General features: G+C 38.4%; 4 protein-coding genes across 6 annotated transcripts; 2 read left to right on the top strand and 2 right to left on the bottom strand.

Moving 5' to 3' along the window:
• The first annotated feature begins 57 nt into the window (after positions 1–57).
• On the top strand, positions 58–4528 carry ftr82 (finTRIM family, member 82). Its single transcript, XM_020930325.2, has 7 exons — positions 58–814; positions 2084–2179; positions 2286–2519; positions 2915–3074; positions 3163–3219; positions 3371–3442; positions 3515–4528. The coding sequence occupies exons 1-7, from the start codon at positions 224–226 to the stop codon at positions 4033–4035; spliced, it is 1731 nt and encodes a 576-aa protein (XP_020785984.1). The 5' UTR covers positions 58–223; the 3' UTR covers positions 4036–4528.
• A 333-nt stretch (positions 4529–4861) lies between these two features.
• On the bottom strand, positions 4862–5722 carry atp5mg (ATP synthase membrane subunit g). The gene is made up of 3 exons (XM_020930310.2): positions 5563–5722; positions 5125–5285; positions 4862–5049 (listed from the first exon to the last, which is right to left on the bottom strand). The coding sequence occupies exons 1-3, from the start codon at positions 5612–5614 to the stop codon at positions 4951–4953; spliced, it is 312 nt and encodes a 103-aa protein (XP_020785969.1). The 5' UTR covers positions 5615–5722; the 3' UTR covers positions 4862–4950.
• A 378-nt stretch (positions 5723–6100) lies between these two features.
• LOC110165042 (Na(+)/H(+) exchange regulatory cofactor NHE-RF3-like) lies at positions 6101–13481 on the bottom strand. Of its 3 annotated transcripts, none has more exons than XM_055162714.1 (13): positions 13368–13481; positions 12245–12436; positions 11619–11746; positions 9704–9728; positions 9435–9499; positions 9153–9361; positions 8875–9079; positions 8670–8806; positions 8389–8608; positions 8119–8315; positions 7304–7492; positions 6519–6713; positions 6101–6431 (listed from the first exon to the last, which is right to left on the bottom strand). In XM_055162714.1, the coding sequence occupies exons 3-13, from the start codon at positions 11653–11655 to the stop codon at positions 6396–6398; spliced, it is 1515 nt and encodes a 504-aa protein (XP_055018689.1). In that variant the 5' UTR covers positions 11656–11746; positions 12245–12436; positions 13368–13481; the 3' UTR covers positions 6101–6395. The 3 variants fall into 3 exon arrangements, with proteins under 3 accessions (XP_055018689.1, XP_055018693.1, XP_055018697.1); XM_055162718.1 differs by having other exon boundaries at positions 8404–8608; positions 12220–12436; XM_055162722.1 differs by lacking the exons at positions 11619–11746; positions 12245–12436; positions 13368–13481 and having other exon boundaries at positions 9153–9314.
• Positions 13482–13771: 290 nt separating this feature from the next.
• LOC129411541 (clathrin heavy chain 1-like) lies at positions 13772–24842 on the top strand (the record flags this gene model as incomplete). The annotated part of the gene is made up of 4 exons (XM_055162708.1): positions 13772–14063; positions 22067–22274; positions 24178–24446; positions 24681–24842. Coding segments are annotated over exons 1-4 (681 nt in total), but the record flags the coding sequence as incomplete, so codon positions are not given.
• Between the last annotated feature and the right edge of the window lie 158 nt (positions 24843–25000).

A 25000-nucleotide genomic window follows, 5' to 3' on the forward strand; every position in this document is an offset into this window, starting at 1 on the left:
TTATCTGAACTGGGCAGGGCTCGGTACACTCACAGCAGAAGGGGAGGACCTTGTCTGCTTTCAATCAATAACCTCTGGAATTCAGAAATACAAGTAGGTCCTGTCTGTGGCAGGCTGTACCACACTCGAGAAGGCGGGCTCCCAGGCGCACTAGACGAAATCCTCTATCTGCTTCATTACTGCTTTCCCACAGGTCTGCCCCAGTTGGGAGTTGACCACCACAATGGCTGACCACACGTCTCCAGATTACTTCAGCTGCTCTCTGTGTCTCAACCTGCTGCGGGACCCTGTGGCTATCCCCTGTGGGCACAGTTTTTGTATGGACTGCATCAGCGGCTACTGGAATGAAGCAGACTACACAGGGATTTACATCTGTCCACAGTGTAAGATCACATTCACTCAGAGGCCTGTTCTGCGGCCCAACGCCACTCTGACCATGGTGGCTGAGAAGATCAAGAAGAGTGGACTCAACCTAAATGTCAACTCTACACCGGCGAACGGTGTAGCAGGTCCAACTGATGTCCCATGTGATTTTTGCTCTGGAAAGAAACTAAAGGCAGTGAAGTCCTGTTTGAACTGTCTGGCTTCTTACTGTGAGAAGCACCTGAAACCTCACTATGAGTCTGCCACTTTCAAGAGGCACAAGCTGGTGGACGAGCTGGGGAATCTGGACCGGAAGATCTGCCCTCAGCACCAGAAGTCCCTGGAGCTGTTCTGCCGGACGGACCAAATGTGCATCTGTGCCCTGTGCACTGTCAGCGAGCACCGAGGCCATGACATAGTATCAGCTGAGGCTGAGAGGGGAGAGAAACAGGTAACTATTCTTTTACTTATAGTTTTAATGGTTGTATTGGTCTATAATAGAGGGATTTTGTGTGACTGGGTTCTTACCTTTGGCTGTTTGTGTGTCTGGCTCTTTAGGTAAACATACAATTGTTAAACAGCCTTAATTACCAGAGTGAAAGCAAGTTGTTTTTCAAAACTACTGCCCCTGTAACACTAATAGTGATTGTACTTTGCCCCTTTTCACCCATGCTATCTACTCCCCCTGGCAGGCTTTCACCGCCAAAATAAATCCAGCTTTCTGATTAGCTGTTTCAAAGCTGGGGGAGTGACTTACACTTATCAAAGCTGCTTTTCAGAGAATGTGTTTTTCCAGCTGTGGGAGAGATATACTGAAACTTCCTCTCCTTCGGTGTTCTGTGTTGGTTCCCACCTGTGGGAGTGGGCCTGTGACTCAAGTGATCCTGCGTCAGGGAGTCAAGACCTTCAAAAGCACATGATCATGTAGCAGTCACATAACTTACATTACAGGCATACATACTCAAGTGATGGAACAATGACTGTAAAGCCAAATGAGATAAGACAGTTTCAGCTACGCAACATTGTCAGGTTTACAGTGGATGAGTAACCAGGTGGGAGGGTGCATTTATGGCATCCAGATATATGGGCTAAGGGGTTTTTAAGGTGCACTGGACTAATAATTCACCAGTTTGTCAGTTTGTTTCCCCTGCTACACTTTGCGTCTGGTTTCTCTCATCCGGAGATTTACAACCTGCCTCTCCAACACATCGCATTTGCTCTCTCTCCCCCGCGGACCCTCCCCCCTCTCATGTTCATCATCCCCCCTCCCTAGATTCCCAACATTCCTCAAGCTTATCTTGAAGAATGGGTTGGTGGGCTTGAGTAAAAAGCTGAATTAGAAAAGCCCTCTATTGGGGTTGTCACCGCAGTGTGCACCTTGAAACATCTTTTTAAAAGTCAGACAGCAGAAGATTCACATTCCTGAAATGACCGAAATGCCATTGGAGATTTTTCGGCCCCCCCCTTCTCTGAGCGTATTAAGGAGTGGGGTTTATTAAACATGGCAAAGGGCCCCTCTGGATATTCTTTGATGGGAAAGAATGTTAAGTCTTATACAAGTTTCATACAGTGAAGCAAAAACAAGAGCCACACCTGATAAATGTTTTAAGATTTCGTAGGGAAACAACCCAATGTGAATACATGAAAGCTCCCATTGTTTGCTTTGATAGCTTTTGATGAATGTTCAAAGCAGGTGCAAGTAATGTTGTTTTTTTTACAGAAACTTTTGGGCATCTCCCAAGCTGAGATTAAGCAAAAATGCCAGGAGCGAGTGAAGGAACTGGAAGAACTGAAGACTGCTGTAGATTCTCTAAAAGTAAGGCAGAGTACCTTATCATAGACACATTTCTTAGAAACATAAATGTTTTGTGACGTCAGATGCTTATCGTGTGTGAGACTAACATCCTGGATTTCCTGTACAGAACTCGGCGCAGAGGGCCATGGTGGAAAGCCAGAAAATGTTCGAGGACATGATTCGCTCGATTGAGAGGATGAGGTCAGAGGTCACCAAACTGATCGGTATCAACGAAAAGGCAGCGTTTAACCAGGCCGAGGCTTTGATAGAGAGACTGGAGCAGGAGATCGATGAGCTCAAGAAGAAGGAAACTGGACTTAAGCAGCTTTACAGCACAGAGGACCACATACACTTTCTACAGGTATCACGTGACCACTAGGATTAAAGGTGCCATGTCATTTTTATGAGGGAGTCTGCCACTGGCTTGTCTCCTTAGAGATGTTAGTGCTTTTGTCTAGAATGTTCCAAAGTATGGCATTAGGAGACAAAAAGGTGATGCCACCACGTTAAGTAAGTTACAGGCAAGGTCTGTGGAGAGTCAAGACAATTCACAGCAAACATCCATGTTTTTCAAGATCTATTTTAGCAATACAAACATCTTAAATTGATTAAATGCAGAGATGTTTAATGCCATATATTAGGGCATGCCAGTGGCGCAGTCCCCATTAGTAAAGTTATACAGTGCACCTTTAAGAATCCACAGAAGAAATGCATTTCTGATGTTGCAATATTCACCACTGTCTTATTTTTCAATAGAATTTCAACTACCTTTGCACCCCGACTGATGATGGCTTCATACCAAGAGTGTCAGTAAACCCAGACTTCTCCTTTGGCACAGTCAGAAAGGCTGTGGCTGAGATCAAGGAGCGTCTGGAGGAGTTTGGCAGAGAAGAGCTACTGAAGATCTCTAAGTCAGGTCTGACCAAAACAGCTTACAATAGCGTCTAAAAATGTATTGTATTCTAACAAAAGAAGCTAATTGTTGCTAATTATACGTCTTACAGTGAATGAAGTCCCTGTCTACACCACAGAAAGCAGAACACTGGACAGAAGGAGCAGAGGTGAGTTATCAGGTGTTTTTCATAAATATTTGGCTGGCTAATGGGGAAATTGTTTGAAATTGTTTGAAGGGAGTAGTGTGACATCATGATAATAAATAATAGAAGAACAGAGGGAGTATGGTCATGATAACACAGTGTTTTTTATTCCCAGCCAAAGAAATCATAACAGTGGACAGCCTACCCATAGCTCCAGAGCCCAAAAGCAGAGGAGACTTTATAAAATGTAAGTAGCTTAATTTCATAAGAACAAGTATGCATTTTAGCCTGTTTAATTGATCTTATTTGTTCTTTTTAGATTTTTGCCAACTGAAACTGGATCCAAACACTGCATACAAAGAGCTACACATCTCTGACAGCAGTAGAAAAGTAATTCGCACTAGAGACCACCAGGCTTACGCAGACACCCCAGAGAGATTTGACAGCTTTGCTCAAGTGCTATGCAGAGAGGCCCTATCCGGAGGCCGCTTCTACTGGGAGATAGAGTGGAGCGGGGAGTTCTCCATCGGCGTGGCCTACAAATCCATCAGCCGTAAAGGGAAAGGCTCACTGTGTCTCCTGGGATACAATGACAAGTCCTGGAGTCTGCTCTGCTCTGACTCGGGTTACTCTGCCTGGCACAACAGAGTGGACAAGGCAGTCAGTGGCCCTCATTCTCCCAGGATAGGTGTGTATCTGGACCACACAGCCGGGGTACTGGCCTTCTACGCCATTGGCAGCAGCATGACCCTCCTGCACAGGTTTGAAGCCAACTTTGTGGAGCCAGTCTACCCAGGCTTTGGCGTTGGAACTTCTGTGAAGATTTGTAGTGTCAAATAAGAACTTATACATATTTAAATATTATATCAGTTATGCCAAATGTGTTTATACCAATATGACAACAGACAATGCTATAGAAAAGTATTTTACTGAAACTGAACCATCATTCATTTTTCAAATTTTATTTTATTATGTATATACCTGTATACCGTTTTAACTTTGTCACTGTATCTAAGTTTGTATTTTCAAATCACATTTTCAGAACCATATTTAAGACACATAATATAAAATTGTAATTATCCTTAAGCATTGGCTGACACCTGCCCTTTTGATCATAAAAAGGGTGTAGTATGACCAGTCACTGTTTATTCAAGTACTCTCAAGACTCATCTGTTCCCACTGCATTCCAATTTATATTTACAGTGTAGCAGTTCAGATGGTTTGAGTTTTTTTCCTACTTGAACTAACCATTATTTAATTTGTTTACCTATGAAGGCTTGCTTGTTTTGAAATGTTTTGTAACAAAAATTTTCAAAGTTCAAAAATAAAGAAGTGGAATAATGTAGTCTGTGTCTAAGCAGTTTTTACTAGATATGGTCCCAGGAGTGTAAAATTACAAATGAGCAGACTGCCCCCTGCTGGAGAGACATGAAAAGAATCTTGTTAAGAACAGTTCGTGCCTAAATTTTCCAGAAAACACATCCTTTCAGCACCACTCTCTGGACTCAAAGGAATCTTATCAAATACATTTGTAATAAAGAAACAAGTCCTTAGATTACAATTCTGAATCTGCAGCCCTGTCTAAACAGCTAAACAGGCTCTGTGATGTTCAATGTTAATGTTGTCAAAAAAAAAGCATAAGAAAACACAAAGTGGCCATAAAACGTTTAATTTAACATATATATTTATTGATTCCCAGGATTAACGGAATTTGAGCCTAAAACGCTCACAAGAGAAAAATAAACAGTCCAGACTTCAAACATCATAGCCAACAATCCCCCCTTTGCCGATGCACTCTCCAATGTAGAACCACATCAGCACCTCCGTAGCCACCAGTCCATTTCTGCAGGCGTCCTGTGGGCCACAAAAATGAGAGAGTCAGTGCGTGATTATGTAATGTGACAACATTTCTGCATATAATGTACATACCCTAACTGTGAGCTGACCCAGACGTCCTGATTGGAAACCCTTGATGAGGTTGGTTGCCCCTTCGATGGCTTTGGGGATCTCACCAGGAGATGGGGGGACAAGTTCCACACGGGCGTAATACCAAAAGGTGGCAAGTCGAGGTTTGGAGTAAGTGACAGCGGCTAAAAGAAAAAAAAAAAAGCGTTAGGTTATATACATTTACCACGTTCTTATTTGAGTTTGATAAGATGTGAATTTGTCAGACATATGTGCTTTATAATCTGTAGCCAATCTGCATTGCTATAAACAAAACAATCAACTGAATCAATCAAGGATAGTAGCCATTAGCTAACAGCAGCACTAGCTACATTAGCTAGCCGCACAACAAACACCTTTTACTTCTGTTATTTACTGTGCAATTTACATCTGGCTCAAAATATAAAGACATAAGTAACTTACCGCTGAGTAGAGTTGGTATTTTAGCGACCAGTTTTTGCGCTGCTTGTGCCATGGTGAAGATCCGTGTGCCGCTGTGTCGCTGGTGTTAGCCTGAATGTCACCTCCACCAGCAGAAGGACCCGGGGGCGACCGTGATACTGCCTGTACTAATAAAAGCAACTGGACTGAACGTGCTGTTTCTGTCTCACACGGGCAAAATGCAATGGTGATTTATCCAATGAAAACGTCTATTAAGATTGTTGGCTGTATTTATTATTTGCAAAACTATCCTAATATTTGTATGTTTAAATGCTGGAATAAAATAGATTTTCACTATGTCTAAAACCAACAGAGAGCAGTAGAATCCAAAGCTATTCATAACACACAGGACTATTATGATAATGTCCAGAACATCATGCACTAAAACGCAATAAATCAACGACATATTTTATTTCATTCAAATAAACATGATCAATCATTTGCAATAAAGCCTAGTATTTACAATATTCCATGTGTCTGGAGTATAGGCCTGCATATAGTCTAACATTATTTGGGCCCACATAACTAAAATGAAAACACTTACACATATTATATATTATAATACCAGCTAATAATAATATATGTATTTATTAACCTTTATTTAACCAAGTGAAAAATATTATAAGTCTATTATGAATAACTGCCTATTATTATATACAGATAATAAACATTGTGTTTGAACAGTTTTAATTCAAGAGTGCAAACTTAATTAGGTGATTTATATTTCATAAAAATACAGCTACTTTTTCACTAAAACAACATATCAGCAAAGCATATTCTCAATTGCACCCTTGGTAACCTTTGTAAACTTTCATTCACAAATATGTTATCTCATCTGTATTGCCTTCCTCCTGCCAAATGACAAAATGTATCCTTATCAGTTTATGAACATTAGAAAACACATTATTAATTAACTTTAATTTTAATCTTTATATTACCTGACTGGAACAAGGCTCAGGTGCTGGCTGTTGGTGGTCAAGTTTCTGTACAACTCGCAATGATAAAGATGTGCCTTCTTTCATTAGAATAATTACATCGTCCAAACTTTTCTTTTCCACATTGTGTCCATTAACCTCCAACATCAAATCCCCTTCACGTAGTCCTGCTTTATGCCCTGGACCACCGTCTACAACCTAAACATATAAAACACAAATTCTATGATACACCATATACTAGGTCTGTCACGATAATCACTATATCGACTTATCCTTCTATATATTAAAGCTGGAGCAATATATTTCAGGGCTCAGTATTTATTGTGTGTTAGCGGGTGGAGACTGCTGTATCTGATCGCACTCTCTGTCCATCCTCCTCGCGAGTAAATCCTCATTAATCTCTTGTCTTTCTTCTTGTTTTTACAATGTTTAGGTGGTCTTAAACCAGACATTGTGTGTACATTTTCTTTGTAAAACTGCAGAGAATTGGAGTACTTTTGTTGTATTACAATAAGATTTGAACTGTAAAAAGTTGAATATGTCTATGGCTAATGATTGGTTAATTTGGTTATTTGTTACAGCTCAGGTCTTTTGAATGATACTGTCTATTTAAAAATGGTTACTGGGATTATCTTGCGTTACTGTTATTAATAAAGTAGTTTCAATATTATTGTTTATCATAGTATCTCTGTACCAATATATCATGCTTCAAAATTTGGACTCATGAAGGGACTACTATGTGATCAGAAAAAATAAATGATTCATTCAACAATAAAACATGTGTTAACCTGGCTGATGAAATTTCCAGACATATGTGGAACAGAGCTGACGTTAAAGCCAAAACCCAGAGATCCTTTTTGGACAGTGCAGAATCTGGGCTTGCAAGTGTTTTCTTCTTCTTCATTTATCAAAGTGGCTGGCACACTGCTATCTTGTTCTTTAACCTCTTCACAGAAAAGCAAAGGCGATAGACCCAGCTGTAGAAAAATGATTAGCTCATATCAGTTAATGACATTTTAATACATCAGAAATTACCACATAGGGCTATAGTCCTATATTAAGCAAAATTGACTCTTGACTCTGCATGGTGTTGTAACCTAATCAAAAACATCCCTGGAGTTGTGTTTAGTTTCAATTCAAATATGTATGAGTAACCCATTATTATTAGCCTGTATACATTAGTTTTAGAGAAAAACACTACCTAAATATGCAGGTTTTATGTTTTAAACATGTAAGTATGGAAAAGAAAACACAACTCTGGATATGTTTTTGATGAGGAAACAACATTATCACATAGATCAGAAAATAGCGCTAATATGAGCCCTTTAATAACAAAGACAGCAACATTATTAAATCAAAATCATTGATTTTTAAAATTACTAATACAGTTTACTTGTAAATATTCTCTGTCTAGAAGACTTCAGCCAGCAAAGTTAAAATTTATTTCGTTTAAAAAGAAAAAATCTTAGTGTACAATAGAAATAATTATTTGACAAGCCAACTAACCTAAAAAAAAAGCTAACTAAAACAATCATTAATTTCTATAACTAGAAAGATACAATGTGATCCAACTAGAAAGATATAATGTGATCCAACAGCCTACCATGGTGTAAAAGTCCAGTCCTTTGGGTGTAATCGTGGTAATAGTGACTTCTTGTCCACTCTGCCTGACTCTGTCTACGATCTCCTCATGTTTCAGAGACATCACTGATTCTTCATTCACTTCTAAGAGCAGTTCTCCATCTCGCACCCCTGCCTTCTCAGCTGGCCCACCGTGGTCCATCTCACGTAAAACATGAGCTAGAAAATCAGCTTGTTCACTACACAATCATAGTTAATCATAGACTAAATTATAGAGTTAAAGAATAAACACCTGCTATGATCTTACCAGTACGGCCCGATGGGGACTTTTCAAGGCGCAGTATAAAGCCATAGCCATTTTTATCTTGCACCAGGTGGAATTTCCTGGCTTTAAATGGAAGATTATGTGGTGTAGCCATAGCTGGGAGGATGGGTAACCGCTGCGAGTTGTAGTATTTCTCACTCTCAGCATCAACCACCAGAATAGTGACCTGACTGCCACTTTTTTTCAGCTGCAATAATAAAAATAAAGGTTATTGTTCAGCCAAGGTAATAGTGATGTATAATTCGTACCATCTTGGTTAAGGCAGAGTGTGTTAGATCTTCTACATTTCCCCCATTCATCCAGACCAGTCGATCTCCTTTGTACACACCAGCCTTTTCTGCTGCTCCTCCAGGTACCAGGTTCACAGTGAAATGGCCCTTCTGCCCTAAAAACAAAGGGAGATTAATTATACTGTAATTAAGTATTAATCATTAATCATGTGATTACAAATACCTTCGACAGCAGTAAAGCCAATTCCCAGACCAGATGTGGAGTTTTTTTTGATGTGACAGAGTCTTGGAGGTTTAACGCTTTCACATTTGGTAACCACAGCGACATTTCTGAGGTCATGAGCTTCAGACTTGGCCTGTTCATATTGATCTCCACTCAACACTAATACAGAAATTTGATTTCCACTTACATTTATCCTCCTTGAAACCTATTCAAAACCAAAATAGAGTTCAGCTTTTGTTCTGGTAAACTCTGACACATTTGTATAATGTATTTCTCACTTCCTGGTGCGAAATATCATCCACAAAGCAGCCGTTAACCTCCAGAAGTCTGTCTCCATCCATGAGCCCACTGCGCTCAGCGATCCCTCCGGACGCAATGCTTCTGATGATGTGGCCGGGTCGCCCCTTCTCTGCTCGGAGGTTGAAGCCATAAGACTCACCCTGCTCTCGTTTGAGAACACACAGGCGTGGGCGCGGAGGCCCTGAGTCTGACAAGAGATGTAGAATACATAAATATGAGATTGAAAGAAGGGGTACTATAGAATAGCTCAGAGCAGGTACCTGTGTCATCTGTGATGACCATGATCGGATTATCTATTCCCTCCTTTGGGTTAAATGTGAATTTTCTATTTCAAAAGTTAATAAAATAATCGTGTCAACAAAGAAAGGACGGCAGTGCACTGTATAATAAAAAAACGAAATAATGTATCATAATAAGCAGGACATATGTAATCAGTGCTAAAGATCGAAAGTCATACCAAAGCAGCATTAATGACATTGTTTCACAGCAAATTACTACAACTGAAATTGGTGGTCAGTGAAATGCTTACCCTGTGAAGTCTTTGTCCAAAATACCTGTATACAGAAAAGACCAAAGTCATACACACTCCCACATAATCTGTGAACGAAGCAGTTAAAATTGCTATATAAACTGTTTTTATGCTATGGTTAAACTTGCATAGATGAGCATTGCCCTGAGTCTGAAATACAACTAAACTGTGACTACAGCAACAGGCACTTTTGAAACCTTGACATGCAGTATCAGTTTATGTCACTCATAAAACTGGGTTTGACCACGACTGATTAGTTTTAGTCTTTGTCCTGTCTACTTCTAGCGAATATGTGATAACAAAGATTTGAATCTCCAGTAAGAAAACAACTAAATATTTAAACTCAAAAACAAATTGAGGACCAAGTTGCTCAGTATTTATTATGAGAAATTATCTATGCTATAACAAACTAAAATCATCAAGCCGATAATGAATTGGCTCATGGAGAAAAAGATGCAGTGTATGGCTAAACCTTGGTAAACTGGATCATGAAATAGACAAGAACAGATTTTCCCCCAACTTCTCTCTTACCCTCTATCAGACCCAAAGCATGTTTACTGAATATTGTTGTCAATGAACATTTTGGTCCTTGATCTCCAGTATTTAGTGTCATTACAAAATAATACACAATCCTGCTATCTGTAATGTGAGAACAGAATAAGAATTATTGATGTTTGAAGGTCTTTTTTAACTAAACAGCAGAGTCCTTGCTTCACTGTCACAATATATCCACATGTTGTTTGCTCTGGGTGCACTAAGCAAGGACAACTGTACTACACTTGGGTAACATTCCCTTCTATCCAGGCAGTTCTTCTCTCAGTCAGTCTGTTCTGAGCAGTTTAGACCAGCTAATGGGCCCCTGTTTGACTTTCACCTCAGTAATGCTTGTAGAACCCATAGAGACAGCACATTCTACTATAGTTTTACACTTTAATTAAAGGTGCACTATGTAACTTTTCAGGTGTGAAGGGGTGGGGAGGTCTGCCATCTGCTTGTCTCCATGGTGATGTTACTTTATCTGAAAGGTAGCATTGCATTAAACTTACCTATGGATACAAGCAGTGACTTCACCGAGCCAATTAAGTTACAGGTCCGCTCTATGAAGATGCAACCCCGCTCACAGTAAGACTGCATGCTTTTTATGTATTTTTCAGTAATAAATCGGTGATTTAATACGTGCAAGATATATTTATGTTCAATGACATTCTTAGCAATGACATTAATTACACTTGATTTGTCTTAATTAATAACCTTTAACATTAAAAAAGATATAGAATGGGGTGGAAAATAACTAATTACAAATACTCACATTACTGTAACTGAGTAGATTTTGGGGGTAATTGTTCTTTTTTTTAAATTACATTTTTAAACTTATACTTGCAATTGAGTAAAATTTGAATAATATGAGTACTGTACAGTCCAAACCGGTCCGATCCATCTCTGTCTCTGCTTCTATTTAAACTTACAAACACACACAACAGCAACACCTGCTCTGATTAGCCAGAACTCATAATGTATAAGATGCGGATTGTTCTTTAAATGACTCAGTTCAGCTTTAAACTGTTTAATTTGTATAAAATACTAAAATCTGTTCAAAAGCAACCAATACTTTGAGTAGTACTTTGTATGTGTACGACGTACATCCTACTTTTACTTAAGTAAAATTTTGGCAGCAGTACTACTTGACTTTACTATTGGCTGTGATACCTGCATTAGATTACTGGATTGTTAATTTATGTTTGAGTATCTGTCCCTATTCAAATAAACAATAAATAAATAAATAAATGAAAATTAAAAAAAAATAAATCTGACTGTACTTTATAGTTGTACATTTACTAGAATTGCAGATCTCTTTACACCACTAGATATAGCTTTTTTTCTCTATTGCTTAAACTAGCAACTAGGAAATTCATACCTTCAGTTAGTGTCCTCTTGTCCATATCTCCCATCATGTCTCAGGGCTCAGACAGTGGAGCAGATGAAAACACTTCAGTGCCCAGGCAAGCACAGACTCCTCCCAGAGCTCCAGGATTAATGTTTAATCTGTGGGACACAATCAGCATAACTGTGTCACCTATTTGCAAAAAATTATATTCTTAGTTTGACTTCGCTAGCATTTTAGCAGCTTTATTCTGGAAGTGGGAAGTGCACAACGAGGATTTTGGATAGTTATAACCTATGACTAACAAACTATGTCAAAAATTGAAGAAGTAGAAATGACAAAATTGTTTCTAAAGTAGGTAAAACGTTGACTTTGAACCTTGGGTTTTTTTTAACAGCCGACTATGGCTGCAAACAAGCAAAATAAACCAAGTACTGTATGTGTTGAGTCCACTAGATGGCAACATTTAGACTGCTTGTTAGTTGATTGGACCATTCTTATGAATGAAACTCCCAACCAGATTAATGATTATTCATACATTGTTATTTCACTCTTGTTGAAATTCTTAAGTCTTTTTAATTGTACTTTCAAAACCGAATCTCTTATGCCACATTTGACATGCAAAAACACTCACCTTTGTGTCAGATGAACAAACTGACCTCATTTCATACGATGAAGCATAACAGCAGCAAAGAGGGCTTAATACAACAAGCTTTTCTGTCTTGTTTTGAGGTTCAGGTCCAAACATCAGTTTGCTCCAAGTCATCACAGATCACTGGCTCATCAGGAGACAGAGTTCCCATCTGCACCCAAGTCCTTGCCAAAGCATGAGTGAGTGTTGAAACTCAAATCTGTAATGAGTACCATTGTAGTTAAAGTGACAGTTAAAATTTGTTTCCCTCATTTCAGCCCTGCTCAGACCATAACTCTGTAAAACCAGGGCTGCTTTTCAGTGGTCAGTCTGAGCTCTGACTGGTTTGTGTGATATCTTTGCAAAAAGCCCGAAGGCCGCCCTTTTATCATGGCACACAGCCTCTCTGAGCAAAGTGTCTGTTTTATAGGCCTTTGAATCCATGGCAACCACAGCGTGAATAGGTCATTCAGGATGGCCCCCACTACTCTCACCGCCTCGGAAACAAGATCATCAAACAAACTGGGGCTTGAGTAGACTTTGCATGAGAAAGATTAGACAGATCAGTGATATTAGGCTGCAAAACCAATGATGATTCTTTCTGCATTCATTTTGAGACGTAGGCCGAAACTAGATTTAGAGAACACCACATGTGCTGGTTCATTTACCTCATCTGTTTTTGTAAATCTGAATAAAATTTAAGGGGTGACTCCCCAGCAATTGACACTGATTTGAGCAAAACTACCCTAACATATTGCCCTACCCTATGGAAATAGTGGGTAGCTTTACATTGCAACTAAAACTCAGTATCACAGAACTAAATGTTGTTTTTTTGTATGATTAATCTAGCATTATATGCAGGCTAAATGACAAGGCCGTTGCAAAAAGTAGTAGTTCAGTATAAATGACAAAGCTCCTTTCAGTAAAAGTTGTTGCAAAATAATTGATTCATTTCCCTTTGGAGTGTCAGCATATTTTGTTGCTTCCTAGCTTCCCCAAACTTGATCTTCTTTCAGCTTTGTTGCAACCCAATGCATCCTGGCCTTGGGTAATTTGCATGACTAACTTTTCTGTGATTTATTCATTAGTTGGCAAACCTACTTTAAAAACACAGGCAATTTCCTTAACGAAAAAGGTAAATATCCACTTACTTGGAATAGCAGACCTCAAAAGGAGCTATAGGCAACTATGTGCAGACCTAAAGAATTATTTTCAAGCATTTTCATCAGTGCCATTCCTAAGATTCTCTGGTTTATTAAAAGAGCTGATGATTGGTTGAAAGGAACAAGTGCACGCCGCGTAGGAATGACGTTGTTCTACGAAGACGAATGATGTGGCAAAAATCAAAGGGCGAATCAAGAGAAATAGTCCCACTTCTACTCATTTGTACGGTTACTAAACTATTATTGTTTACACTTTTTGCATAATAGTTACATAAAAGAATAAATCACAACCTGCTAAATTAACTGATTTTGTTTTACTCTGGGTATAATCTAGTTTTAAAAGTGTGTATTCCTCCGCCTGGTTGAGTTCACTTCCATTTCCGGGATGTTTTCTGCCTTGTCCAGCCTCCACCGCCATTGCAGGTCCAGGGAGGTGTAGTGGCAGCCAGTCTAGCCAAGGGTAGCCGTAAGGAAACAGTCTAGGGACAAATAGAAAGTAACAGCAGATTGACACCTCGTACTAAATCAATTTTAGAGTTTAGACTGTAGATTAGCGACTCCTTCACGGCCCGGCTAGTATCTGAAGGAAAGAAGTAGTGGGTTAGCATTTGAAGAAACCGGAGGAGAGTGAGAGGCACCGCCATGGCTCAAATCCTTCCTATTCGCTTCCAGGAGCACCTGCAGGTTTGTGCATGAATGAATAGTTGGGTGTTTTAGGCAAGTCCGTAAGTCCTCACAGGAGTTTGGGGTGTCCCTGCGGAGGATTTTTGGTTTAAGTCCATTTTAATAGTAGTGAATGCAGCTAACAAGCTAAGTTAGCTTTTACTGGCTATGCTAACTGGCTTGGTTGGGTGGATGACGTTTATCTTAGTTAGCATCTAGCCTGACAGCTAACTTTTTTAATTCACCACTTTTATTGCTCATAATGCCTTTCTTTTATCTCCATTGTAATTTAAATGCACTTGGCATTCATACTGATAAGGGATCAGTCTTTGAATTTGTATTGGAAGTTTTAATTCACACACATCTTCCCCGGTTTCACATGAACACGTTATAAGTTTAAGTTGTGTATTGAGTTTTGCCATTCCAGATATGTTATTGTGCAATATTCCGGTCTATAAACTTCGTCAAACACATAACATGTGCCGCTTTAGACACTTCCTTTCGAGTAATACTGTTGCTTACTGGGTCACTAATGTTTGGGTTTTGTCAGCTGTCTCGACTGTGGGATGATGTGGCTTTAGAGGCAGTAGAATTACAGTATTTGTGCAGATTTGACATGCTTTAATAGTTCATTGTGCATTCGAAAGATATCACGTTGGCGAGACAGTTGTAGAAGTCATGTGGTTTGTGGGTTGGTCCTCAAACCATCTTCCTTTGTTTAGAAAAGACCTTGAAAGTGGTTGTAGGATCAATATTGGTTTTAAATGGCACAAATTAACAGTATTATCATCAATATTGATATTTCCACAGTCTTTCCTGTTTTTCACACTTACATAGGAATGTAAGTGTGAAAAATAGGAAAGTGAATACGTACCCAACGTCCTCTCTGTGACCATAGATACTGACTTACAAGATGCAATGAATAAATGATAAGACTTTGGTCTCTCAGTCCAACTTATTACACGTTATTTGATCTACCATGCCACTCAAGTTAAGAAACAGTTCCACTTGATGCACTCTGTGGAGGACACAGAAGTCTCTTTTTTACCTGTTTAATTGTGCATATAGTGACAGTCTACAGATTTTGTGGGGGATATGCTTTATCTGTCATATTACTTAGGAATAAAAAAAACCTTTCTTTTTCTCAGAGTTGTGTCATTTGCACAATACAAGGTCAAACCGCAATAACTAATGCATGATCTGCATATGTTTCATAAACGTTTAAAATGTACACGCCTTATTGACCATATTGTGGCCTATTATTATTGTGTTCTGTGCTTAAGGCGTCTTTCTTCACAATATTTATGTTCTGAATGAACTTGAATGATGATGATCTTATGCCTTGTCTTGTGACAGTTTTGACAAATGAGACAGTTTTTGTTTTTTATAGCTGAACAGACTCATAAATTCTTTTTTACTTTGGTTGGCCAAGGTGCTCCTGATCATTGTGCCGAGCTTGCATTTTATACATCATCCATTCAAACAAGTGTAGTAAGGACTTTTTCACATGTCAAACGCCTGTATTCTGTCTGTTGTGAGAAACTTGGAGAATGTGAGAAAATTCAGTGTCAATGTCATTAGCCATGTTGATATGATTTTACCTCGTGTTTGACAAAGACCTAACCATGGAATTAAGTGGGCTTTTCAAAGGATTCTCTGTTGTTTTGGGGACTACTTGCAACATTTCCTTTTTCATAATTTCAGTTTGTGGCAGAACTTGTTGGTATTATGTCTGATGAACATATATGTTACTGAAGCTTTGAAGGCCACAGTGCGCTTACATAATGTTTGCACTCTCTGATCTGAACGTCCTTGCATATTTGATGAGTTGTTATAGTTGGAGCACATGACATATAGTATTACATCTTACTACGCACTCGGGAGCAGATGCAAGCATGTTTATTGGGTCATACTGCGTTAGATTTCCGCTCTGCACTTTGAACCGGGTAGGGGCAGGTCCAGCTGACACCTCGTGACTGACTGGTGGGGAATGAGGATACAGAAATGCTGAAGAGTGGGAATTCTGCGTTCCACACTTGAGATTAGGAGTCAAGCTGCATGATTTTGAAAAAAAAAAAATCAAATGGCAGTTATGATTATATTTGCGTATTATGTTTTAAAATCAGTTCAGTTTGCAGTACATATGTTTAAGCATGTCCAGGAGCAGTAATATCTGAGAGCAGCCTGAAGCATGAACAAGAATCCCATGCATTTCACAGTGGTTAAGATTTAAACTTCAGGGTAAACAATTTTTTCTCTGAATAGACTGGATATTTTGTTGGACATAGTGGACATGCACATTGCGCAATGTGAGATACAGGGGCTAGGAAAGTCTATTTGTAGAGTACAATTCATACACAAAGGTTCTTTACACATACAGAATAATAAATACATTAAAATCACAATACAAACACATAAAACATAAATAATCATAATAAAATATAATTGCAGTTTGTGATTTATTTAAATATTGCAGTATATTGTGCAGCCCAAAGGTCCTGTACTACGCAAAATTGTGAAGGCATGTTATAATGTTGTCACCTCCATAAAAAGTTGTATTTTGTTTTATTCACACATGTTTGAGTAGCTTTCATCCCCATAGATCAAAATGCTCCACCTTGTGATGTCATGAAGTGGTAGTTTCAAGTTTACAACTACCTTTTTCCTTTTGTTCACTAGAGAAGGGCAATTCCAGGGTTGAAATGATCCAAATGATTCTAGTGAAGGTGTATGGAGTTTAAAAACACAGTGGAGCACTTGTATTACCACATGACATCACCAGGTGGAGCAGAGTGTTTTCCATTTGAAAAAAAGAACTTAGCATAAATATTCAGGGTTTGTGTGTTAAACACGTGTGAATGAAACAAAACACAACTCTGGGGTTGTTTTTGATGAGGAACCTACATTATAACAGAAATATGGGCCCTTTAAGGAACAGAGGGAACCAAAGCCTGTGTCTTTCATCCCAACTCTTTATCAGTGTCCCTCTAGGTCACATGTCCTGCTGGAGTCACATGGTTTGAAGGAGGCAGTGCTTGGACCAGCCTGTTATTTCAGTCCCAGCATAAACACAATGGGTCCCTGGTTTCCTGTTGCACGCCTCAGCACATTACACTGCACATCCTTCCCTGCACTGCCTTGAACTGTCCACTTTACCGGGACACACCGAGCACTTTTTCTGCTGAGCCACAAGATGCTTTCCGACCAAGGAAGAGCACGGAGTTAAACCAACAGATGTTCAGGAATGGTGCTGTGCTTAAAGGTGTATGTAACTTTTTGACTGGGGGTCCGTAACCTGCTTGTTTCTATGGATATGTCATTGACAGCCTAGATCATGTTCCACAGCATGACATTAAACAGCTCTACTTTACATTTATTAAACTTCAGATGGTTTTATAACTCAAAAATATGTAGAAAAACAGGCATGACTGTGATCTGATTTGTATCTGGTTTGGTCTTCATGAGGAAAAAGTTGAATACCATACTGTGAAACATTCCAGACAAAGCAATAACATCTTCATGAAGAAAGGCATTTGACGGACCCTCCACCTGAAAAGTTACACAATGCACCTTTAAGCTAGGGATGGGTGATATATTCAATCAGTCAGTCTTTATTTAGGACCAATAATTCCAGAGAAATCCACATTTAAACTTGTAATTGCGACTAGCAGCAAAAACTCAGGCATTCCCGCTCTACTGCTACCAACAGACACACAAGTGATGTCTGAGGGTTAAATTAGGTCTTAAGTTTCACTCATTAATGGTGAGAAAATGGTTGTTATCGGCCATAATGGCAAAACAATTACGAATAGCATTACTGACTCATAAAATCCATATTGGACCATCCCTTGCTTAAATGGTCTATAGTATACAATCCAAGACACTGAAGCCAGTACCTTTGTCTGTGCTGGTCTCAATTCAAAGGCACCAGACCAGTACGGGCCAGAATAAATAAGTGATTTTCCACATTGTTTGTGGCTCCACTGGTTTGACCTGCTTTTACACAAATTCCTATTCTCTGATGTAATTTGAGTGTTGGACCCATACACAGTTGAGGCAACATCTGTCTGGGTGTTAAAATAGGAGTAGTCCTTTTATTTGGGTGTGCTACTTACTACGTTTTCTGGTTTGTACCAGGATTTGGGAGTTCACAGATGTCTTGGAAGAGGGAAACCTGGCGCTGAAACAGGGATGGGCAAAATTACAAAGTTTTTCCCTCCTTGACCGATCGCCATTTTTAATATTATTTTATCTTGATAAAAACAAATTGCCTTTTCACTATTCATTTCCTGAACAGAGTTGATACAAACTTTTAGTAACTCCCATTTAGCACAAAAAGTCAGATTGAACTCTGAACTCTGCTCCAAAGCACATGCGTTCTCTGACCGAGGATTGGCTGATTAAAATGACTCAAGCTGATCGTTGGTTGCTGGAAATGACTCATCTTGATCTCATTTAAAAATCAATTCATTTACCAGCCCTACTCTGAAAGAATAGAAGTTATAACAAATATTTGTACAGGGAGCAGTGTCTTTACAACCTTCTTCACTTTGTTGTATTGTTTGCTGTAGTAAATACTTCCTCTGTTACTGTGATGTCATATGTGAAAGCTTGATACAAAACCAGTTTCTGTGACTTCCTCTTGTGCATGCTACACTTGTTCTGTGGTAGAGGTTTAACCAGGGTTACCAGATTTTTAGAGAGAAACAAGTGAATCAGCTTTTGAAAAAAAGCAACACCAGCCCCCGCAAAAATAAGCAACACCAGCCCCCGCAAAAATAAAAAAACTTAATCAACGTATACTGTAATACTTGCGATTAATATATTTACAGTATTTTAAGTTTTTTTTATCTTAGCTATGGATCATGTGTCTGTGTCAAATAATTTTTAAAAACCCAAAAGAAGCAAGTAGTTAAACATGTGTCGCCACTGAATAAGCACTAATGACTGTTAATATTTAGTAGCATAATTTACATCATTAACAGATTTAAAATATTCATAATACATTTTATTTATATAATGCTTTTCTAAACACTCAAATATGCTGTACAAAGAATACAATTAAAGTAAAATATATATATATATAAAAAAAAAAAACATGATTTAAAAGTAGTTTAGACGTTGAAAGCAGTTCTAAATAGATGGGTTTTGAGCAATTTCTTGAAGGTGGAGAGTTCAGTACAGTCACAGATATTAACATCTTGTATTTCAGTCATAATTTGGCTCTATTAAGGTCAACCAAAGCTTAAAAAAGTGAAGGTCGCTCTCAGGAGGAGCAAGCCAAAAATACAAGCCGTCTCAAAATGTGTAGGCAACTTTCCCAAAACAGAAGTCCAAAGTCGCTATATAGAAGCAGACTTGGCAACTTTACATTTAACCCAGAGCCGCTGAGAACAAAGTATGTGAGAGTGAAAGAATGTGGGTGGGCCAAGGCTGCAGAGGGTGTGGCCATTAAATGATAAAAGGTGGACACATTTCGTTGAGCTGTGGTTTGTGCTGATTAGGACACTATAACAGAATCTGAGAAGGAGTAAATACAGACCAACTCAAACCCTGTTTACCTAACAACACAATGACTCACTTTAAATGGAAGTGACTTATTTGACTTCTAATAGACTGTACAAAATTATAATGACAACATTTGGCTCATGATTGAAATCATAATTAGTTAAAACAATGACTTTTTAGATGTTGAGAATTTAGAGACCATATGTTATTTGTAATGACACCTAAACATCACTGTAGGATAGAAAAATATCTTTGATCCATGTTTTGAGGGGTTGTTTTGTGTGGCATGTTTCCTCAAAAACATACTTGGAGTTGTTTCGTTTCAGTTCTTCTCTGAAACAAACACTTTGTTCAAACTTGTGTTGTCATGAGGCACTACAGGAGGCATTATTAAACTTCACACACCTTCACTAGAATCATTTGGATGATTTCAGCCTTGGAATTGCCAATATCTTTTGAACTAAATGTAAAGGGTAGCTGTTAACTTAAACTACCACTACGTGACATCACAAGGTGAGGCAGAGCATTGTGAGATGTAGATCTATGATTACTCACATGTGTGAATGAAACAAAACACAACTCCAGGTATGTTTTTGAGGAGATAACAGCATCATAACATGACTTAAAGCTCAGAAGAATCCATTTTGTGTAAATATAGGACCTTTAACAAGATCATTCATTGCATTTTCAATTATTGCATTTTCAATTACAACATTTCTGTAATTTAACAGAGCAATAATTGAAATCCTGATTATAATTCTGATTTACTGCATAGATTCTTTTGGCAAGTGATCATTTTAAGTAGTTAATACATCTGGATTGCAAAACCGGGGAAGTTGCAACATCACCACCAGAAGGTCCTGTGAAGATGTAGTAGTTTCATTTCCCTCAGATTACTTCATAACATGGATCTGCTGCTGCAACAAAAGGAAGCGCAGTTCTTCATTTTATATGGTAATGATTAGTATAGTGCCACCTGTTATGGCTGTAGAGGATTAAAAACTACATAGGCTTGTTTGAAGACATGCCAAGATATTGATTGTATTGTCCATAAGTAAAACTACTGAAAAAAGATCTTGCAAAAAACAAAACAAAAGCACTGAGATATTGAGTTTTGTAAATATTGACATCCTCTAGCTGATCAACTAAAGGCATACCCTATGCAGTTGTTATGCTTTTAGGTGACTGCAAGGGGCATAGCATGGCAAATTTCTCAAACTATGAAAGTGTTTTCAATTATTTAACACAAATACAAGACCACAGCTCACAGACGTTTATGCAGCTATGAAAAGTAATAGTAGTAAACCGCATGCATTCTCCTTTCTGCCGTGGTGCATATAATTCTTTATTATCATAAAAAAATGTTTTTCGATTAGGGTACTATTGACCAATTAATCGACTAAAGAGCTACAGCTCTTCTACTTGTGCGGCAGCCTGGATTCTGGTGCAACTGTGTCCACTTTAGTGAGGATGCTGCGTCAGGAGTTCGGTGCTGCAGGCAGGATGTTCTTTTTCAAACTTTTTGCTGTCTACTGTGCTTTAAGATGGTTGGGTCAAACATAAAACTAAAAAGGTGGTGTTTTTAGAAAAGCCCTGTGTATATGTTCTCAATTTTACTGAGTAGACTTACAAGGTACACTACCTGTCAAAAGTGTGGACACGTTTTTTTTTTTTCTTACTACTTTCTACATTTACATAGAAGATATCAAATATATGGAGCAGGAAGCAAGGGTGGCTAATTTGAGGATTGGCTTTTATTTTCTTTGCTACATAATTATATAAATCTTGCTTCCGATATTTGATGTCTTCTGTATGTACATAAAATGAAGAGAGTAGTAAACATAGAAAAAGCATTGAATGAGAGGTTGAGTCCAAACATTTGACTGGTAGTGTTTACCAAAAACACCTAATTCACACACTTCTTGAGTCACCAAACCTCTTCTTTCGGCATATGGCATGTTTAGGAGTCAAAACAACTCTGTGATAATACTTTATTGAGGGATTTGTTTGTATAAAAGTATGTGAACTAAAGGCTGACATTATTTCTCAAAATGTGTTGTTAAAATGCAGTAGTTTCCTCTCTGGACTGTACTGTTATACTAGGCGTTAGCTCTCCTCCCTGTCCCCTCTGACTGCTCTGGCTGCTCTGCTCTGTCACTCATATGATCACGTCACCTGGTCACGCTGTGTAAAAGCTGAGGTCAAAGTCCCACGCTTATGTTTCACCGGCTGTATGTGTTTTTATAGTTATGAATGAACTGTCCTGATATCAAAAGCAGTTTTAATGGGGGAATGAATCAAAATTGACAAGTAAGGTTAAAAATCTTCAGTAGCCCCAATATTTTGTGAAGTGTAAAAGTGATAATTATCTTGTTTTAATATAATAAAAAATACCTGAAAATACGCATAATAATTTCTCTTTGAAATCACTTCAGTTAAAATAGTAGTTAATTTACATACTGTACAGTTTTTGATGAACTGTAATAACACTTTTTGTCTTTATTTTTTTTCTAAAGCTCCAAAACCTGGGCATCAATCCAGCTAACATTGGCTTCAGCACCCTCACCATGGAGTCGGACAAGTTCATCTGTGTTCGGGAGAAGGTGGGTGAGCAGACCCAGGTGGTTATCATTGACTTGGCCGACCCCAATACCCCCATCCGCAGACCCATCTCTGCCGACAGCGCCATCATGAACCCTGCCAGCAAGGTCATTGCACTCAAAGGTATGTACTGACTTTGACCGGGATTTTCTGTTAGATTGATTAATTTTAAAGGTGCACTGTGCAACTTGTATGATGAAGGGTACGCTATCTGCTTCTTTTCATGGAGATGTTCCATAGTATGTAATTAATATTATTATTACTATATATTATTATTATTAATATATGTCCATCTAGCATTTATTCAGTATGTGTATTTCTATTGCTCAAAAATACATAAATTCCTCCTGCAAATAGAGGCAACTCTCCACAGATCTGAGTAGTAATGTAGCTGGAGTGCTATAACCTGCTTGTCTCCCTTGTGATAAGTTTAATCTATACTGTGGAACATTCTAGACAAAGCAATAACGTTTCCATGGAGATAAGCAGGTAGTGGATCCACCACCAGAAAAGTAGAGTAGTGCACCTTTTAACATGCAAGGGTCATTGTTTACATTTTTTCAAGTAACATTTAGCTAAAAAAAAAAAAACTACAAAATAAACGTAATATTTTGAAAGCTTGTACGCATCTGTTTGTCATTCACATTGAGCTAGATTCCTGCTGTGCTAGTTTTATTGACCTGCATGTCCTATAGACATTTTTATAGAGATATTAAAGTATATTGTGGCGCATTCATGAATGCTTTGACTTTCTGTTGTTTTTTGTTTTTGTCTGTATTTTTTTTCTTTACTGCTTTCTTATGTGTTTGCAGACGGTGAGTTCAAATTTAACTACAGTTATTGTGGAAGTAAAACCCTGTTTAGGAAAAACATCTGGCAAGAGGAATAGCTTTCCTCATCAAATTAAACAACCGACTTAATTGCATGAATGTTAAAATAGGAGCCAATTCAATATTGTATGTAATGTAATTATAATATGAAAAATCATAATGACAGATTGTTCAATAACAGGGTTTATCTTCCACAACTTAAAAGCTTGCTGGCATTTCATTGTTTTATTGTGTGTTCAAGTGATTTAATAATGGCTAAAATTATACAGGGATTTTATGTCATGTAATTTTACATTTTAAAATTGCCTGTCATCATTGTGCAGTAATTGACCATTTTACATCTCACATGTTACTTCTGCCACAATCACATTTAACAAGGATTAGGGACAAAATGGTTTACATACACTGTATACTACAACACTTGCCTTTTGTTTTGACAAATTAAATTCTGCGGCAGCTTTGAATCAGTCTGCATTCATCAAATGTTTATTGATCAATGAACAAACAATTCTCGCTGTAATAAAGCATAAGCTTGCTTGGTTAATCCAAACTAATGAAACATTATCTAGGTGAGTATATCGCCATGATTCAGTCTGTTCAGGCATGCACTTGTGTGAACTAGTGAAATATGAGTTAATTGCTCAGTGGGACTGCTGCTGGTACTTGTAGGGACTTCAGTCCAAACTTGGTGCTTTTGAAGACATCTAAGACAGTAGGTTTTTTGTAAGGTGATTGTTTCTTGCTTCTAGTTGCTGCTGCCCTTTCTTCCTCTGAAAGATTAGTAGATGTTGCGTTGGGTTTAGACATTGAAAACGATACACAACTAGTAGTATATTTACAATTTGTCTTATATGAGAGTACATCTATGTTTAGTATGTTAAGTACACATAGTACACACACAAGTGGAGAAGAATAGTTCTGCATCTGGGTAATTGGATATAATCCCCCAGAGGAAATTTTTATGTCAGTTTTCTCAGTACACTTGAGTCTTCACCGCCTCCGACACCGCATGTATGGCACACTCTGCCCGACAGTCATGGTGCCATTGCTTGATGAACTTTATACCATGACTGCTACTTTTTAAAAATCATCTCTCTCTCCCTCTACTTGAACATAATCTTTTCCATTTTATTATTGTCTGTTTGTAGATACCACTATCAAAAGAAAATGAAAACTGTGTATTTTTATTCCCATAGCGGCCAAAACTCTTCAGATCTTCAACATTGAGATGAAGAGTAAGATGAAGGCGCACACGATGACAGATGATGTGACCTTCTGGAAGTGGATTTCCCTGAACACAGTTGCCCTGGTGACGGACACGGCCGTGTACCACTGGAGCATGGAGGGTGACTCTCAGCCCGTCAAAGTCTTCGACCGTCACTCCAGTCTCGCGGGCTGTCAGATCATCAACTACCGCACAGACGCCAAGCAGAAATGGCTTCTGTTAATTGGTATCTCAGCACAGGTAAAGCACTGAAATTTTACCCTGTACCTGATTTTGTTGTTAGCTTTCCTGTGATGGCAAAACTCCACTCTGGTTGTGAAAAGAGCTCATGAACACATAAATGCAATTAGTAAGTGAGCAAGAACTGGACCACTGCAACGAACAATGTTTAAAATGAACTTTTTCACAAACTGCGGATTTGTTTGCTGTTTTTCTATAGATGGTTATTATTTTTTTTCTTTGTTCACTCCTCAGCAAAATCGTGTGGTTGGAGCCATGCAGCTTTACTCTGTAGACAGAAAAGTCTCTCAGCCAATTGAAGGCCACGCTGCCAGTTTTGCCCAGTTCAAGATGGAGGGCAATGCAGAGGAGTCCACACTGTTCTGCTTTGCTGTCCGAGGCCAGGCTGGAGGAAAGGTAATCACAGCAAAACCTTGGCCTGTCACAATAATTACTATATCGACTTATCATTCAATAAATGAAAGGTAGAACAATATATTTTGGGACTAAATATTATCCTGTGTACAGTTTCTTTGTAAAAATGGGACATTTTAATTGTTTTTCTTGTAATGCAA

This window comes from Boleophthalmus pectinirostris, unplaced genomic scaffold (assembly GCF_026225935.1).
Source record: "Boleophthalmus pectinirostris isolate CB_2022bp ecotype Guang Dong unplaced genomic scaffold, ASM2622593v1 HiC_scaffold_1041, whole genome shotgun sequence".
NCBI classification, from domain to species: Eukaryota; Metazoa; Chordata; class Actinopteri; order Gobiiformes; family Gobiidae; genus Boleophthalmus; species Boleophthalmus pectinirostris.